This window comes from Silurus aristotelis (genome assembly GCF_946808225.1).
Source record: "Silurus aristotelis genome assembly, chromosome: 11".
Classification (NCBI taxonomy): domain Eukaryota; kingdom Metazoa; phylum Chordata; class Actinopteri; order Siluriformes; family Siluridae; genus Silurus; species Silurus aristotelis.
The window spans coordinates 27777369-27794906 of NC_139584.1; the positions used below are offsets into that span (position 1 = coordinate 27777369).

The 17538-nt window shown below is 37.0% G+C and overlaps 1 protein-coding gene across 2 annotated transcripts; it reads right to left on the reverse strand.

Annotated features, from left to right (window-relative positions):
• Positions 1-1993: 1993 nt before the first annotated feature.
• LOC310733853 (T-cell surface glycoprotein CD1c2-like) lies at positions 1994-6544 on the reverse strand. 2 transcript variants are annotated; one of them, XM_083555285.1, is made up of 7 exons: positions 6478-6544; positions 5463-5714; positions 5004-5282; positions 4160-4450; positions 3965-4076; positions 3539-3580; positions 1994-2217 (listed from the first exon to the last, which is right to left on the reverse strand). In XM_083555285.1, the coding sequence occupies exons 1-7, from the start codon at positions 6533-6535 to the stop codon at positions 2160-2162; spliced, it is 1092 nt and encodes a 363-aa protein (XP_083411411.1). In that variant the 5' UTR covers positions 6536-6544; the 3' UTR covers positions 1994-2159. The 2 variants fall into 2 exon arrangements, with proteins under 2 accessions (XP_083411411.1, XP_083411412.1); XM_083555286.1 differs by having other exon boundaries at positions 3957-4076.
• Positions 6545-17538: the final 10994 nt, after the last annotated feature.

The following is a 17538-nucleotide window of genomic DNA, read 5'->3' on the forward strand; positions in this document are numbered from 1 at the left end:
TAATAATTACATTATTTTAGTTTTACCTCGTAGCTTTATTGTTTTTCGCATAGCATATACAAAACACTCTGGGGTTAAATAGTACCAACTCGGCAACCAGGCAGCATCCGCATCAGTCTGACGAGTACAAACCAAGGGGTTCTACGTCACGAATTTTCTGACCAATCAAATCCATCAAAAGGCAAACGTTCACGGATAGCTATGCCTAATAGCCACATATTGATTTGTTTGTTTTATTTCATTTTTTTTTATTAAACATAAAACCATAATTAAATTTTTATTATTATTGTTATTAATTGGTTATTTTTTTTTATTTATTACTAGTTTTGCATTCGTTTGATACCTTATCAAATAGCCAGCCGTAGCCTAGGTAGCAGCAACGGTTGCTTGGCAACAGACTAACGCGTAGAACGCTTGAAAATTTCCGGAAGTACACCGGAAGTTCAGTAGTTTAATTCTGTATTTTTAGATAAAAAATAAAATACAAATTATACTTTCAAAGAACAAACCGTTTGGATAATATAATAAAAAATACATTAATATAATATAATATAATATAATATAATATAATATAATATAATATAATATAATATAATATAATATAATATAATATAATATTAAAACACAAAAAACTTTATCAGTCAATCTTTATTGTCATTTTGTTGTTATTCAAAAACTTTATTATCACTTAAAGCAACACATCAGTCTAGATGCAATGCAGCATCACCATGCCATTTCCAATCTGAAAACTGTCCTGATCCACTGATGCCTGATGCTTATTATCCTGTTTCATTCTTTTCATAAAATGTTATAAATGTTGTCCTTTTTAAAATCACTTATTCAAGTTATTCCACCAGGAGTAATTTACCTTAAAATGTGTGACTTCTTCTTTTTATATTTCTTTGTATATTGTCATGCTGTAACTGTCATATCTTTATGACAGATGCTTACATATGTACCAAGAACAGTACAAGAACCATGTTTTTATAGCTCATTGTGTACTGATATGAAACGCAAGAGTCTCATAGTCGTCACAGACGTCTACAGTATATATGCATTCTCTCTGTCCCTAAACTGGATTTCTCTCATAAACGTCCTGGTGTCTGTGTGTCTGTGAGAACAAGTGGGATGAGACTAAGTCATTGCTAGCTCAGGATTAAGTACAGTACAGACGCAAGCAGTCTGACATGGTGAGGGTGCTCACAGGACAAAGTAAACCAAACAATATTGTAAAGTATTAGTGCACGAAATGCTGCAGAAATCATAATCCACCAAATACTGGGGGATGCAAGTGCAAAACAGCTTAAGGTGCAAAAGTAGGATCCAACCAAATACATGGACTATGGACTAGTGCAAATTTAGTCCACAAATGAGCAAAAATGTGAATATATTTATCCTTTAATCTAATTCTGTGTAAAATAATAATATATAATATAATATAATATAATATAATATAATATAATATAATATAATATAATATAATATAATATAATATAATATAATATAATATAATATAATATAATATTCTAAATGTAAGGTAACAAACAACAAAACTAGCAAAGGTATCGCTTATGATTGTTAACAGAGTTTGCCACTAGATGGCGATAAAGGCTTACCCAATGACATGTTGGGTAAGAATCCAAATGCCTACTAGGAATAAAATGTCAGATTAGAAATAAAGTGTGTGATAGAATTTCAGTGACTTAATTTCAGTGTTTTTTTCATTCCACTTAGAAATAAAGAACCTATTAAATATTACTTTGTGCAAGAAATAAAGCCACCTGTTAGGACTTAAATGCCTACTAGGAATATATTGACTGTTAGAAGTAAGGACTTGACTATCTACTAGACACAATGTGTGTTCTAGGATACAAATGCCTAATAGGATTAAAAAATCTACCTGATCTCAAACCTTTATTAGAAATCAAGCACTGGCTAAAAGCCTAGGACCTTACTATGAGTGACATAGCTATTAAAAGTAAAGGGTATGTGAATATATTTATCCTTTAATCTAATTCTGTGTAAAATAATAATAAGAAAAAGAATAAACAAGATAAAATACTTTCAAGGCACTGTACATGAATCCACCCAGAGTTACTCGATCTATTAAAAAATTAAAAAATTAATATTTATAAACATTTCAAAACTTCATTTTCAGGTTATATATAGTGTTCCATACAGCTTCGTCCTACTTTACACAGGTCTCTTACTCCGTGCCTGAAATTGTAAAAACACAAGAGTGAACTTCAAAGTTTTTAAACTGATAAAGGTGTACAAAAAAAAAAAAAAAAAAAATCCTTTAACTTTCTTTAGGTTAAACACATTTGTGTGAACTGAGCTGAAGTTTTCTAAGATGGCAAATGAGTGGACAGACTATATCAGGGTGGCCAACCCGCGGCTCTTACGTTCATATCGAAGTTTGTGTTTGTTCAATACGGTATTTTAAGACTTAAATGATCTTGCCCCTACTGGGAAACTTTGCGGTATATCAGACAAAACACAATTGTAATGACGCAATAAAAATGCGCAGGCAGCACACGGTTATTTGGATAAGAACAACATGTCTGCGGTGTGAGGAGTGCGATTTGCAAAACATGCAATGCTGAAATTTTAATAGGGGTGTATCTGCAAAGAGTTTCTCCAAGTCGGGTTTAATTTATCACCTGAAATCCAAACATCCCGATTGCCATTTTAAATATGAGAAGAACGCGGCGCAGAAAAGTAAAGTCAATCCGAGCATGCGCAGTCCGTCTGTAGAGGACGTTTTTGAAAAGGCAGGAAAGTTTTCCAGTGATGATGCCGAGGCAAAAAGCATAACACAAAAAATTGTGGATTTCATTGACTTTTGAATTGAATTTTCATTTCGGTGCATCCCTAAAATATTATCGTTGGTGTGGCCCTCTGACACAATTCAGGTTTCTCATGTGGCCCACATGAGAAACACACAAAGTCTGTGTTTTCTACCCTGAAACACGTAAAATCAAAGCATCGATCTGTTCTGACTGACACACACATGAAAGAATTGCTTCGAGTGGCAACAACTGAATACGAGCCAGTTTTGGCCAGGGTATTTTTCAAGGCAAGGAATGCCAAAATTCCCACTAAGTAACATGCACAGTAAAAGAAAAACGCTATTGTAAATTATAATATGTTTGTGGACTTGGCTGAACTGAGAGTTTGTGTGTGTGAGACAATGTTCATTGTTGAAAATGACTGTCCTGTGGTCTTAGAACTGTAGGAGTAAATTTCTGTCATTATGTTGGTGTGTGACATTAACAATAAATCTGGCTGAGCAGAGAGGTGTGTGTGTGTGTGTGTGTGTGTGTGTGTGTGTGTGTAAGTAAGAGGAAGGCATGGGTGATGTTCATGTGTGCCCATGTGTATGATGTGGCTCTTTGCGGTAACACAGTCTTTGACTGGTTGGCCACCCCTGGACTATATAGACAATCTATTTTTTAATTGTTGTTCACATGAGAGCATTTTGGAAGCCTGGAAATATAATTAAATAATAGAAAATAGTTACGAATGCAAGGCTTACTCGTGGCAGTAGAGTAGTCCGTCTGAAAGGATGGTTGAGAAACTAGATGTCAAAATGCAGGAAGAGTCATTTAGGACATTTGATTAAAATTCAATTAAAAAAATGTTTGTTAGTCACATACACATTCATACAGAGTACGACATGTAGTGAAATACTTTTTATGTCATTTGACTGACTTTTATGTCATCTGAATGTCCATGAAAAATTTAAATCTAAAAATAAAATAATGTAAAATAAAATAAAAAAATTAAGTATAAAAGTACAACTATAAAGTATAAAAAACAGTTAAGAAAAATATAATATATATATTCACACACTAGAGAATATATATATATATATATATATATATATATATATATATATATATATATATATATATATATATATATAGTTGTTGTGTGAAATGAACCATTTTTACCTTCACACCTTCTCTTCCATAACAGTAAGGCAGCTGTTGGTGTGATTACACACATAAATAGTACAATGATGATGATGAGAGTAACATTCGGACCTGGTCTGCTATCTGTGATCAGCATTTCTGCAAGAAAAGAACGGACCTCTTACAGGTTGGTCTAATCTATGCAAAACTGGCATGCATAGTATAGAGACATATTGCCATACCCCAGTAAACATCCATCTTGTTGTCCTGGCTGAGGTGTGTAGCCATGCAGGTGAAGTTGTGTTGCTGTTGAAGCTCATCCTCACTGATCTCTATAGTCTTTCTAATTTGATAGGTTCCATCTGCATTGGGCAAAGGTCCTTGCACAGTGAAAAGGTGCTCGGGCATGCTTTGGTTGTCCTTCAGCAGCATCACATTAACGTGTCGTGGGTAAAAACTGGTAGCCAGGCAGGTCAGACGAAAAGCTCCGGACTGTGAGTTGAGTTGTTTCAAAAGTCTAAGTCTGGGCTTAACTGGTAAGAGAGAAGAAGAAGTAATGATAATAACACATGCAATCTAGACCATTAGATATATAAGTACAAGGTGGTATCAGAAAGTGTCAAGACTGGCTCTGTATACAAGAAAGTACGTAGTAAGAAAGTTTATTTATCCATGTTTACACACTATCACCTATCTCCCAGCGTTCCTGCCACTTCTGGAATGCGTCCTGGAAGTCTAATGTTTCAGAGTGTGTCAAGCACCTTCAGCGATATGCACTGGATCTCCGCAATGGTGTCAAAACGGCTACCTTAAAGCTGGATCTTCATCAGCACCAGTTGTACAGGCAATGTACACAAGAAAATGCCTTTTAGCACACTGACTTATGAAGGTTGGTGCTCCCTGTGACTGTGCATGCAGCCCTGTACTGCCTTCTGTTGGCGTGTTATAAAAATTAGTCTCGAAACTTTTTGATACCATCTTGTATACTGCATATGATAGCTAGGTCAAGTAATGAAAGTTGGCAGTTAAAAAGAAAAAATGGGATCAAATTGTATAGATAATAAGTTATTCCAAATAATAATTTACCTTTCCTCAGTGCATAATTTCTTAAATCTTTTAGCAATATGTTTAAAGCTTTGCTGCATAACGGCTGCAGAAAATGAAGGTAAAGTGCCTTGGCATATTCGTATTTTATCGTGCCAAAGCCTAATGGCCATTGTACATCGGTGTGGAGTGAATGCTGGTGTATGTTATAATCCATCTCAAATCCACTCAAGCCATTGAAAGCATCAATCATCTTCATTTCTCCTTGCATGTTGTTGTCCAGCAACTTGCAACATTCCAGCCTTTGTTCCACATGAACACCTAAAAAAAGTATTACGTCACAGTGCCAAATTACAGCATTTTTACAGACTTTGATTAAGTTCAAAACACGAAACTGTGTGTATATATATATATATATATATATATATATATATATATATATATATATATATATATATATATATATATAGTATACAGATGTTCAACAGAGTTATCTCCTACCTTCAGAGCAGTTAAAGTGCTCCTTAAGAAGATATGCACGTGCCCTCATTTCTTTATGCAGTGCTCCAAAGATCATTTTAGAAAATTCTTGCTCTTCATCATTTATGGCTCTGTTTACTCTCATAACTGTCGTTTGTTTATCTGAATCATAGTAGGACACTATTATATCATCCAGCATTATCAGGACGATGAATTCAGGGAAAGGAGAGTTTCCTATGATGAACGTGGCCACCGAGCACAGAGAGTGGGAACCTGTGAGAACCAAAAATCAGACCAAATCCAATATTGTTTCTGACATGCGCCCATGTTCTCCTTTATAACCGTATTTCGGGGATTAGGTCAAAGTCAGGTTACAGTAAACTGTCCCAGAATGGATTAAACTAAACTTCTTAGTATAATTAACATAATAACAATTCTGTATAGTTACAATAGAAACATTGATTATATTTTCTGGAAGTGTTTCACTCCCTCACTTATTCCTAATCATTTAACTTGTGATTTTTTTTCCATTTTTTTTTTTACATGAAATTTGATCCAGATTTTGGTTTTAATAAAAAAAAATAAAATAAAAAAAAAACTACACAGATTAAAAAATCATAATAGAATATTTAAATGAGTAATTGTAAAAAAAAAACAAACAAACAAAAAAAAATAATGATATTTAATTCAGAGGAATGGTATAGCAAGAAAGTATTGAACACTAACAAAAAGAGGTACATCAAGGCGAAGCAGGGCAGCAGATGGTTTAGAGTATCTTTACCTCCTGCCTGTGCAATTTAGAATCAACTGGGTGTGCATGCTGATACTGTAGGTTAGAGAAAGCCATTTCTACATCTGAATTCAAGCATACAAACATCTCATGATAGGTAGAAGCAAAGAGCTCACACAAAACCTTCGCAACAAATGGTTGCACTACAAAACACTGGTTACTGAAGAACTCCTAAATGTTCCTGTAAGCACATGTGCAGTATTAAATAGAAACATTTCCTTAGACTTAAAAGTGAACATATCGTACCTGCGTTGGCAGATGCTAAAAACATCAGGAGGTTTAGTAAAATATGAAGGATCCTCATATCGCCTGTGTGCTTTTTACACTGTTTAATTTTCTGCCTTACAAAAAAAAAAATTAAAACAAACTTGTTTCCTCATTTTAGGGTCAAACTCCGCCCCCTCCGCAACCTAGAGGCTAATGTCTAATATAAATGAATATGGAACTTGGCCAAACAAACAGATCAAATTATTTTCAGGTCTGACAGGTTTTGCGACATAATCAGGTTCAGGTTCAGGTTCAGGTGTTAAGGTGAAAGTCTGTGTTAGCATACATTTGCTAACAACAAGGGCGAGAGTCAAAAACAAGGAAATAATCAGAAATGAGAGAAATGTTAATCCATGGCTAAACATAGTATAAGTGAACACTTTAACCAACCAATAGTAGGACTTGGGAAGGAGAAGTATACCTGTGGGAAGAGAAGATCCAACAGAAACTAAATTTACCAGTATCATGCTGCTGTTTTACTGCTTGTGTTCACTTACTAAAAGTGATGCACATTTTCTGTAGTGAAGGCCATCGTTTTTCACTCTCCCTCTACAGCACACAAGTGCTCACAGTGTCGTCATGTCAGGCCATGGCAGAAAAGCTTAGCAACATTTTATTTGATAAGACTTTCTTGCAAAATATTCCCAAAGTGAAAGATTTCTGCGAATTTGAAGCTAAGAGCAATAGAATGCAATAGAAAGAAAGAAAAATAAACATGGATTAGAATCATGGCTCATAACACAAGGCAGACAATATGAACTATAAAATGTTTTAAACCCAATAAAATGGGATGATAACAGATTAATTTTAATGTTAAAATAATAATTATCGTTATTATTCTAATAATTTTCTTTGACTATGTGGATCAAAAGCTTTTAACTTTTTAATCGACGATAAAAGTTTAATCCTTGATAGAGAAAACGATCTATTTAGGCAAATTATCCAGTTACTGTGATTATACTGCATTCCCACACTATAATTAAAGGTAAAATCAGTTAGTCGCTGCCTTAAAGTGTTTGAATTTTTGCTCACTTGTTAGTGGAGCTAATTTATGCGGCATTAAAAATGTATGTTAAATGTTAAAAGGCAGTGAATATAAAACATTTTAATAAAAAATAAACAGCTTTCTCCTGAATATATGGCAGAGCCAGTAACTGTATTTTGCTATTTAGAAAAAAAATATATATTAAAAAAGGGTCATCAGCTGACTGACCTTTTTCTTTCTTACACCTCCAGGTTATGTGGCACCTCCACGTCATTCGACAGTGCTGTACATTTTTAGCAAAGATCAAAACCTGGCCAAAAACTCAATAAATGTAAGTTTGTAAAGACACACCTGATCTTCACAATGTACACTGAACAATAGGAAACAAAGGCTACATGCCATCTCCGCTCATAACTCATGAACACATGAACAAGCATGTGCATGTTATAAATCCCCCCGGGTCATGTAAGAGGCCGTTTCATGTCACTGTTTGTTCAGTGTGTGGATGTGTGTGAGTGTACATACACACACACACACATATATACACAATGCACATCTAGTGAGTTATAGGCAGGATCATTTTACCAATAACACTTTACAAAGACACCATGTGGTGTTAAATTTGAGCCCCTTGCCCTCCCTCTGTGTCTGAATCATCATTTTTAATGGACTCGGAGACGCCAGAGTTATAGGGACACACTTCACCTCTGTAAAGTGTGTGTGTGTGTGTGTGTGTGTGTGTGTGTGTTGAAGGTTTTAAATGCCTACTAGGATTTTACCAAGGCTCAAGACAAAAATATCATGATGGAGCCAGCGATCTAGGGGCACACTTTACCTTTGTAACTTCACCTTTAAATGTGTGTGTTTAAGGGGGGGTGATAGATTGATTTGACGTTTGGTCCCCATAAGGATAGGACCTTGTATTCCTGAAATAAAAAATTTATTTTTTACAGCTTTTATAAAAAAAAAAAAAAAAAAAATGTATGAATTTTAACATTTTAGTCACAAAGTGTGTGCTATCAATAAAATGTCAACCGTGTGCCCACTAGGATTTAAATGCCTACAAGGCAAGGCATAAGATATTAGACAATGAAGTAAAATGTGCACTAAGATATAAACTACTAGGAATAGCATGGTGTTTAGAAGTAATATATGTTCTAGGTTCTAAATGCCCACTAGGAATACCAGTAGTGTAGACAACATCATGATTTTAACGGTATATCTGCAGCAGGAAGAATGTAGATTTCTTAAGATGTACATGCAGAACTGGAGAAATCCACAATGTATGTAACAAAAAAAAAAAAGAAATAAAAAAAATAATTTTAATTATTTTTTATTAAATAACGATTTTAACCATAATATACAGTTTGCTAGATTGTTTTATTTACTTCCCATGTAAAACAAAGACATTTTTACCCAGTGATGTCATGTTGGGTGTCTTTCTATTGGTAAAGACGTAAGTTGCTTACAACTAGCACGTAGTAGTAGTGTGTGTATACACTATATGGACAAATGTACTAAGACACCTGATTATTTTAGCTGTAAACGGTTCTTCCCCAAACTCCCTAAAACTTTGAGGCACGCAATTGCATAGAATGTCTGTGGAAACGCTAGCAGGAAAATTTCCCTTCACTTGAATTAGAAGACTCAAACCTGTTTCAGCATGACAATGCCCCTGTGCACAAAGCCAGCTCCATGAAGATATACTTTGTATGGGTTTAAAGTGTACCATCTTGAGTGACCTCAACAAACCAGAAGCACACTCCAAAATATCCAAACAAAAACGAAATATGAAATGAAATGTTTAAAAAGGACATATTGATCTTATAAACAGGTGTCCACAGGAAACGATGTGACCCTCAGCCTAAGCAATTTTTGTAGCACTCAATGAGAATTCTGAAAACTGCTCCAGTTGTTCCAGGTTTAAAGGGTGCTTTCTTCTCATTGATCTCAATCACATTGTCATCTAAATCACTTACAATGCACTAAGAATTCTGTCTTTAAATCTTTGGCCAAACTCTAATAATGCTAAATAAATTATTCCATACTTCAAGCTGAGTGGGAAAAAAAAAGTGAATCAACTTAAACTGGAGCTCTGATAAATGTGTTTCTACCTTATTTTGTCTATTTTCTATGCATTAGGAATCACATAGAGCTAATCAATAGGGGGAAAAAAGTGATTTTAGGCCAGCGGTTTGATGCTAGCTGTGACAAACTAGCTATATTAGCCTGTAGCTCCAGTGTGAAAGGAAAGACACAAGTTTTGAAAAAGTGTGTCATTTTACATTTTCAGCTAAAAGGCAGCTGTAAATACAGAAAATATCCAAGAAACACACACAGGGTGGAGAAAATGGAGGGCTAATTTAATGTTTACTTTGTTTAAGCATATACACTAAAACCAGGGCAGTGAACATCCATTGAACAAGAAATTCTGAGAGAATGAATGTTTGAGTGACAGAGTGAAAGAACGAGAGAAAGACGGCGCTTGATGGAGATTGATTAATATTTTATGCGATGTACAGAGGACAGATGAACAAGAGGAGGAGAAAATGTGGTGAGAGTAGTGCTGAGAATAGAGTTGCACAAACCCACTCTCTCACTCTCTTTCTCCATCTGTGTGTGAAAGAGTGAGTGAGGGAGCGCCGTGAGATACGGCGCCATTGTTTCGGTGACAGAGATCAGTGGCTGGCTGAATGTGCTTTATTTGCTGCACTCCCAGGCTAATAAAATGCGAGGGCTCCCGCTGCCCGTGGTGCCGTGCTGGGCACAGCAGGGGGCACAGCTTTTTTGTGCTCCTCTGCCCAAATTATGGAGCCGTCAATACCCACCCTGGAGTCCGTCAATAGAGCCGCGTTTCGTGAATGATGGGAGACCAACTTCAAGGCTAACCCTGAAAAAAAAGGGGAGGGTAAAAAAAGCGGGGGTAAAAGAAGACAGAAATCTGACCTGTTTTTCACCAAATAAGCCTGTATGGCTGTACGCTTGATAAAGATGTTGGTATGAGGTGGTGTGAATAAATTTTTTTTGCTAACCTGTTTATGTCTCGGTCTACTTTTTCCTGTTGAGGTCCTACTGCAACCAGTTTATTGTATACAACCACGTCACAATTTCAGCTTATTTGTATGTACATTTACTCAGTTTTATGCAAATTAGCCCTGATTCCTTAGAACGAAATTTTTTTTGGTTTTCCCACAACCCAAAAAAAGAAAATAAGTATTTGTTAGTGTGGGTTTCTGTCTTATGCATGCTAATGTTTATTTCATACATCACTGTGTACCCAGCGGCCATCTTGGAAAGGTCTACATAAACGAAGAGAAGGAAATAAATTGTTTTGAGCATCGATTGAAATTGATTTTGTGAAGTTCTCCATAACTAAAAAAATAATAAAAATGGCCGATCTCTGTATCGGTGTGAGAATCTGATCATGGCGATTGGGTGTTATTAAGGAGGGGTGGAACTTGTCTGATGCATCATCCAATCAGAATGAACGAGGTGAAATTTCATCCCGGTATTCATGTGAAGCAATGGTCACTTTGTAATTGCTTTCTTTTTTAATGAAACATTGCTAAAAGTTTATGCCTTCCGACATTTTACAAAATGGGAATCCCACAGGATCCGTCAATACCGCCCCATAAACAGCATCACACAGAATTATTAAACACAAACTTTCAAATCAGGAGCTTAGAAAAAAAAAACGAGAGGGCAAAAGATGAAAAGGGTCTGCTTTGCGATAGAAAAAAAAAAAAAACACAAGGAAAAAATAATATAAAGAAAAAGCTAAACTTTTATGCTTTTTTTTTTTTTTTTTTGAGTTTGAACTTTGTGGCTTTTTTCCCTGAATGTTCTAAGGGTTTCAGAACGCGCTCTTGCTCACGCCTTCAAAGGGCGTCGAGCATCTCTCAGAAGTGCCACCTAGCAGCGAGTGCATGCGCGGCAGCCCCACGCTGCGTGACAATTCTGATATGCTAATAGATCAGCGGGGCATTACAGCCCGGTATACACACACAGCTGCTTTAATACTTTTTCTCTCTCTCTTTCGCTCTCTCTCTCTCTCTCTCAAAGCAGTTCAATATAAGAATTGCTTTACTCGAATAAACTATATGATGTACAATATTGCCCAAGCATGGCAAGGAGAAGCTTTTAAAGTTGAAATCTGTAGCTGAGCATGCACTACAAATGTAATACCAGTGGAAAAGAAACTTAAACTATGACTTGAATAATAATTACTTTAGACTTGCAATCTACTTGTGTTCCTACAAGCAACATACTCTGATTGTATTGGTTAATAAACCTTATTATAACAGTAGCCGCTGTGGTTATTGGTTGTGGGCGTGGCCTGTCTGTGGGTGTGGCCTGTCTTTCATTTAAAAGAATTTACATTTGATGAAATTTGTTCCTCACTTAAATCGTGTTTGAACTGAAACTAAACTGAAATACCTTACGCTTGCATGCCACTGGCTTAGATACAGCTGCTGCATAGCGTCATGGTTATCTAGATAACAGTACGGTGCATTATGATGATTCTGTGGTATTCGTAAAAGACTGAGCTGATATATATACACATATGGGACAGGAAAGCATGAAAAGTAAAAACACCTTTCATTGATTCACTCACTTTATTTTCCCAACCTCTGGATGAATATCTTTTCCATTGGAAACCAGCTGTAGATGCAGCTGTAGATGGTTCCACATGAACAGTTTAAAGATTCATGAGGTTCCTGAGGAGGGTTTACCTCAAGAAGATGGATCTGGACTGTAATTATTATAAACAGTCTACTACAATGGCTGCTCAGGGCTACGATCACCATGAACATTTTTTGTTTCACTCGAATCTCCATCAGTGAACAGTTGTTAATCTGAGCAGTGACAAAACTCTAATGAATGGACTTTCGGAGTCACAGAGGTGAGGTTTAAATCTGGGTTCTCTCAAAGTTTCTTCCTCATACCATTTTAGGGAGTTTTTCTTTGCCACTAGCTGGCTAATTAGAGATAAACTTTATCAATTGGAAATTATGTTTGTAAACTATTTATTTCTGTAATGCTGCTTTAGGACAATGTCTATGGAAATTGCTATACAAATAACATTTTATTTAATTAAACACAAAAGATGTGTGGTTCATGCTTAGTTTTTAGACATGCAGCTGTAGTAGCTCATTCCGTTACAGCCACATAGATCCTGCGCTCAAATAAAGAAGCAAACTTTAGAAGCCAAACATATCTTCTTAATTTTATTATTTTTTTGAAAACTCAATCATTTAGATCACCCATGATTGTGTGTGAGAGAGCGAGAGAGAGTGTTTAACAGCCAGAGTGCGAGAGGGCCTCTCGTCTCATCATGGCAGCGTTAGCGCTCGATCCCCTCACAGCTCTCTTTCTCTCCATGTCCGGGACTCACGCTGAGCAGGAACTTGAGCTGATTGGGTTTCATTCACTAGCGTTACCCATAACCCCCCCTGCCCACACTCTCTCACACACACATGCACTCACAGGCCTCATCTCCAGCTGGGTCAGAGCGATTGTTGAAGCGCTGAAGGGTCACATGAGGGTCGATCACCGCGGTGCGGCTGAGCTAACTCCGAATCCCTCCTGTTTCTTTCTCCAGCAGGTTGCTATGGCCTGGTATTCGCTCTGGAATGACACACTGCTAGATGTCCTCTTTTGTGTTCGCCGCCGTTATTGGAAGTGTGAGCATGATGGCACGTACACACACACACATATCCCCCAACAGACACACACTTTTACCAGAGACTCACTGGAAAAGAGTGCGTTGTAATATATGCTAATGCTTAACTCACCCTCTTGGAGTTATTCTGATGTTATGACTTATTACAAAAAAGAGAGAGAGTGAGAGAGAGAGAGAGAGAGTAAATAATAAATAATTAAATATAAAGTTTTGCAAAGTTTCTTCCATATGAACAAATGTAGGGCTATGCAATATAGGATAATGCAATACGCCATAAATCTGAACAAGACAAAGCAATTGGACGTTGCTGAAAGACACATTCATTCTGAATGCAGTGAGTCGTGCGGATGTGTATGCGGATGATCACTGCGGCGGCTTCTATTCATCTCGGGCTTATGCAAACTTCATTTTTTTCTTGGGTGGAGTCGTCCTTTTCAAAAAAAAAATATAGCAGCCCGTCCCCTCAGGAGATTCCTACCCTAAAAACAAACAGAGCGTATTTATTAGCTTTTTTTTTTCAGAGCAAGGGGAGAGAAGAAGAGTGTTTACTGGCCTTAAAGCGACCGAAAAGACATCACAGAGTCTCAGGAGAGTTCAAATCTAAACAGCTGCTCATTGAAAAGAGTCAGGCAACACAGGGATCATATCACAATAAAATGTAAAAAAATGTAAAAAATGTAAAAAAGGAAAGCAGGCAGGCAGGCTAAAAAAAAAGAAAAGCCGGTCCCAAAAGCCATGGCTCATAAACAGGAGACACAAGAGGGCAAATAGCAACAATAAAAACCCTAATGACAACAAATAATAAAGCCGCAAAGACATAAAAGAGCCAGTTCAAGCCTATGGCCTATGTGCACCCAGAGCTTCCTTCCTGCTTCTTTTGAACTGTTGTGTGTGCATTTGTACCTGAAATTTGTGTTTGGCCGTATGTCCTTGTTAACTCTGTACGTTTACCGCCGACCCAATAAGTCAGATGTGTGTCACCCCTAAACGATGCCCCCTTTAAAAGAATTAAGGATCAAAGCAAAGTCCCAGCATCTGTGCCCCCGTGTGTCTACAGCGGCAAACGCCGACCTTGGGGTTCAAAAACACATGGCTGAAAGCTTGGCTGAAATTAAGGACATGTGTTCATCCCAGGAATAATTTGTTCTTAGGGAGAGAAAAAAATCCAAACAAATCTGGAATGTGGTTGTGGAGAGAGCGTTTGGGTAGGCTATTGTCCACTGTGATGCAGAAACATTTACATTGAATGAGAGTTCCAGTTAAAACTGAAGTTGCTTGAAAGGCAGGGTCAGCTGTTTGAAAAGTCGTTCCATCATCTGCCAATAAAACAATAATAATCATAAAGAATTCATTAGAGCACCTTAATGCTTTACATACTGCGCAGAATAGTTCTTTGCTTCAATTTCCATTTTCAATTTGCATTTTCAGCATGACATCGTCTTAATTTCCATTATAGAGTGAGTCCAAGGCGCACTTAAAAAAAAACCCAACAGTCGATGAGCAGCTCTACTTCGGTAGTCAGGTCACATGTTGCTCCCATGTTGTACACAAATCATCAGGGCCAATTATTTTAAAGCTAAATTATATAAATCTTTCTTTGCTTTTACTTTGTATGCAGGCATTCAATATTAAGCAATGGCCAAGCTCGAACCAACGGTTTTTCTTCTCCAATTTACAAGAGGTTTCCACCAGCAAGACTGACACTTTGGAAGTTTTTTGCCTTTCGTACATTTCTGTGTAAACTTTAGAGATAATCAGAGGTGATCTTTATCACAGTGAAACAGTATTTGCCCCTTCCTGGATTTATTTTCTTTACATATTTTTCTCACTCCAATTATTCGGATCATTGAGATCCTCCAGCACTGCTCGACTGGTACCACCTTCTCTCAGAATGAGAGGTAAGTACACTTCAAGGGTCTTCTCTATTCTGGCACAGAGGTGGTGGAATGAACTTCCCCTAGATGTCCCTGACTATCTTCAAGCGACGATTGAAGACCTACCTCTTCCTGAAACACTTAAATTAGCACTTTCCAAGTTTGTTTTGTAGAATTCAAGAGTTATATTTATATTAAGTTTGTAATCTGGCGTACCAGTGTAGATTTATCCATTGCTAGAGACTCAAAGCGCTTTTGTACGTCGCTCTGGATAAGGGCGTCTGCTAAATGCCGCAAATGTAAATGTAAATGTAAGCAAATTTTTATAAATTTACAATGATAGCCTGAGTAAATACAAATTGCAGTTTGTAAATGATGATTTTATTTATTAAGGGAAAAAATCTGTCCAAACCTTCTGTATCTGGAATAAATGGCAAATACTTGCTAAACAAAAAAGTTTCCCCCAAATAGAAATTCTCAGATAAAGTTCAGACACTCTTTTATTTTGTTCATTGTTGATGAAATCTTTTAAATGGTACACAGTCTCTCAACAATTTCTCAAAAACAGGAAGCACAAGTGACTCCATGTTACTGGCTACACAAATGGCTACATCTCTCTTGAGATGTTTTACTGATCTCTATATTCCTGGGACGTGAACTCACAACCTTCTTATTCGGAATCATTATTTTAATCACTGAACTACCACTTGACATCAGCTGAAAGTGATAGCTTAATGGATAAGGTATTGGACTGTGCTTTCGAAAGGTCATGAGTTCAAGTCCCAGCCACACCAAGCTAACTGCTCCTGGGCCCCTGAGCAAAGCATATAGCCCCACAGTTGTATTAATGAGATAAATGTAAGTCGCTCTGGATAAGGGTGTCAGTCAAATGCCATAAATGGTTGCTTGGACACATAAGCACGTTGGATTGGGTGTGAAATACAAGCAAAATAATGAGTTTGAAAGCTTGTCAATCAAATCAGCCGTGCTCTAAAATTATGTTAATATAACGGCAATAAAGTTTATAAAATAAATAAAGAGTTTTGGTTAAAACCACAACACAACTTTTGGCAACATTGGATCAAAACAAATTCCCAATGTCAACCCAACACACAGCACAACCTGCTGGATCTTCTCTCACCCTCTGGATAAACCTGCTTCGTCTTAATGCTCTTCTCCTGCTTTGCGTTTGAATCTGGTTACAAGGATTTTTATCTTGTTTGTGACATCTCACAGCAGTCCTCATGTGATGTCACATCCTGTCTGATATATTGGTTCCCAGGGAAAAAAAACAATCATTCCGGCGTCTTTATCTTTGAGGATGAAAACCAGAGCACGGCAGACATCTCTGACTTTTCCCCAGTCTGTCGTTAAGCACAATCGCCATTGCGGATATAAAAAAGGATGGTTTTTATTTGTAAAAAGCTTTCATCTTCATGGCAGGATGCCATCGAGCATGTGTGTCCCGAAGAAAAGACATAGTTCTTGTAAGAAAGAGAGAGAAAATATGTAGTCACTGCTTCAGAAAACTAGAGATGAACTAGATTCCTATGTGGTTCAGTTATTATGACAGGAAATAACCTAAGATTAAATTCATTTAACCTTATAGACATTATTAATTGTATTGTGTGTGTGTGTGTGTGTGTGTGTGTGTGTGTGTGTGTGTGTGTGTGTGTGTGTATACTGTAGAGGTTTGGTTGGTTTGTATTATGGTTGTGTAGGTCTAGTAGAAATCATCACCTTCTTATAATTCCATCTAGGTCAGGACAGATTATGAAATGTAAAGTGTTTAGAAAGTAGGAAATGAGCGAGAAATGATGTTTAAGCACAAAGTTGAACAGTCGAGTATTCAAGGCCTTTACTCAAACCTCAAGTCAAACCTTGACTCAGCCTTGACAGTCCTGGGATTTCAACTGGCATCCTTCATGACAAAGCTTTAGCCCTTCTGAGAAACCACTTCCACAAGGCCGGACTTTTTAATCACACATTGCATTTAGCTGTTACGGTTAAGTAAATGACAATGGGGTTGTGTGATGAAGCAGAGTTTCTGCATCGGAAATCTTTACAGCAAATACATTTATAAAAGTGCTACATAGTGTTTAGCCACATTTAAATATAAAAAAATGCAACTTGTCAGGTTACCAGGTATACATACACGGACCAGGCAAACCATTATGACCACCTGCCTTATATTGTGATGGTCCTCATTTTGCTGCCAAAACAGTCCTGACCTGTTGAGCAATAACACCATTCATTTCTTCAGCAATCTGAGCTACAGGAGCTTGTCTGTAGGATCGGACCACACGGGTCAGCCTTCGCTCTTCATGTGCATCAGTGGTTAACCATTGTTCCCTGCCTTGGAGCACTTTTGATAGATACAGAACAGCCCACAAGAGCTGCAGTTTTGGAGATGCTCTGACCCAGTCATCTAGCGATCACAATTTTGCCCTTGTCAAACTCGCTCAAATCGTTATGCTCGCCCATTTTTCCTGCTTCTT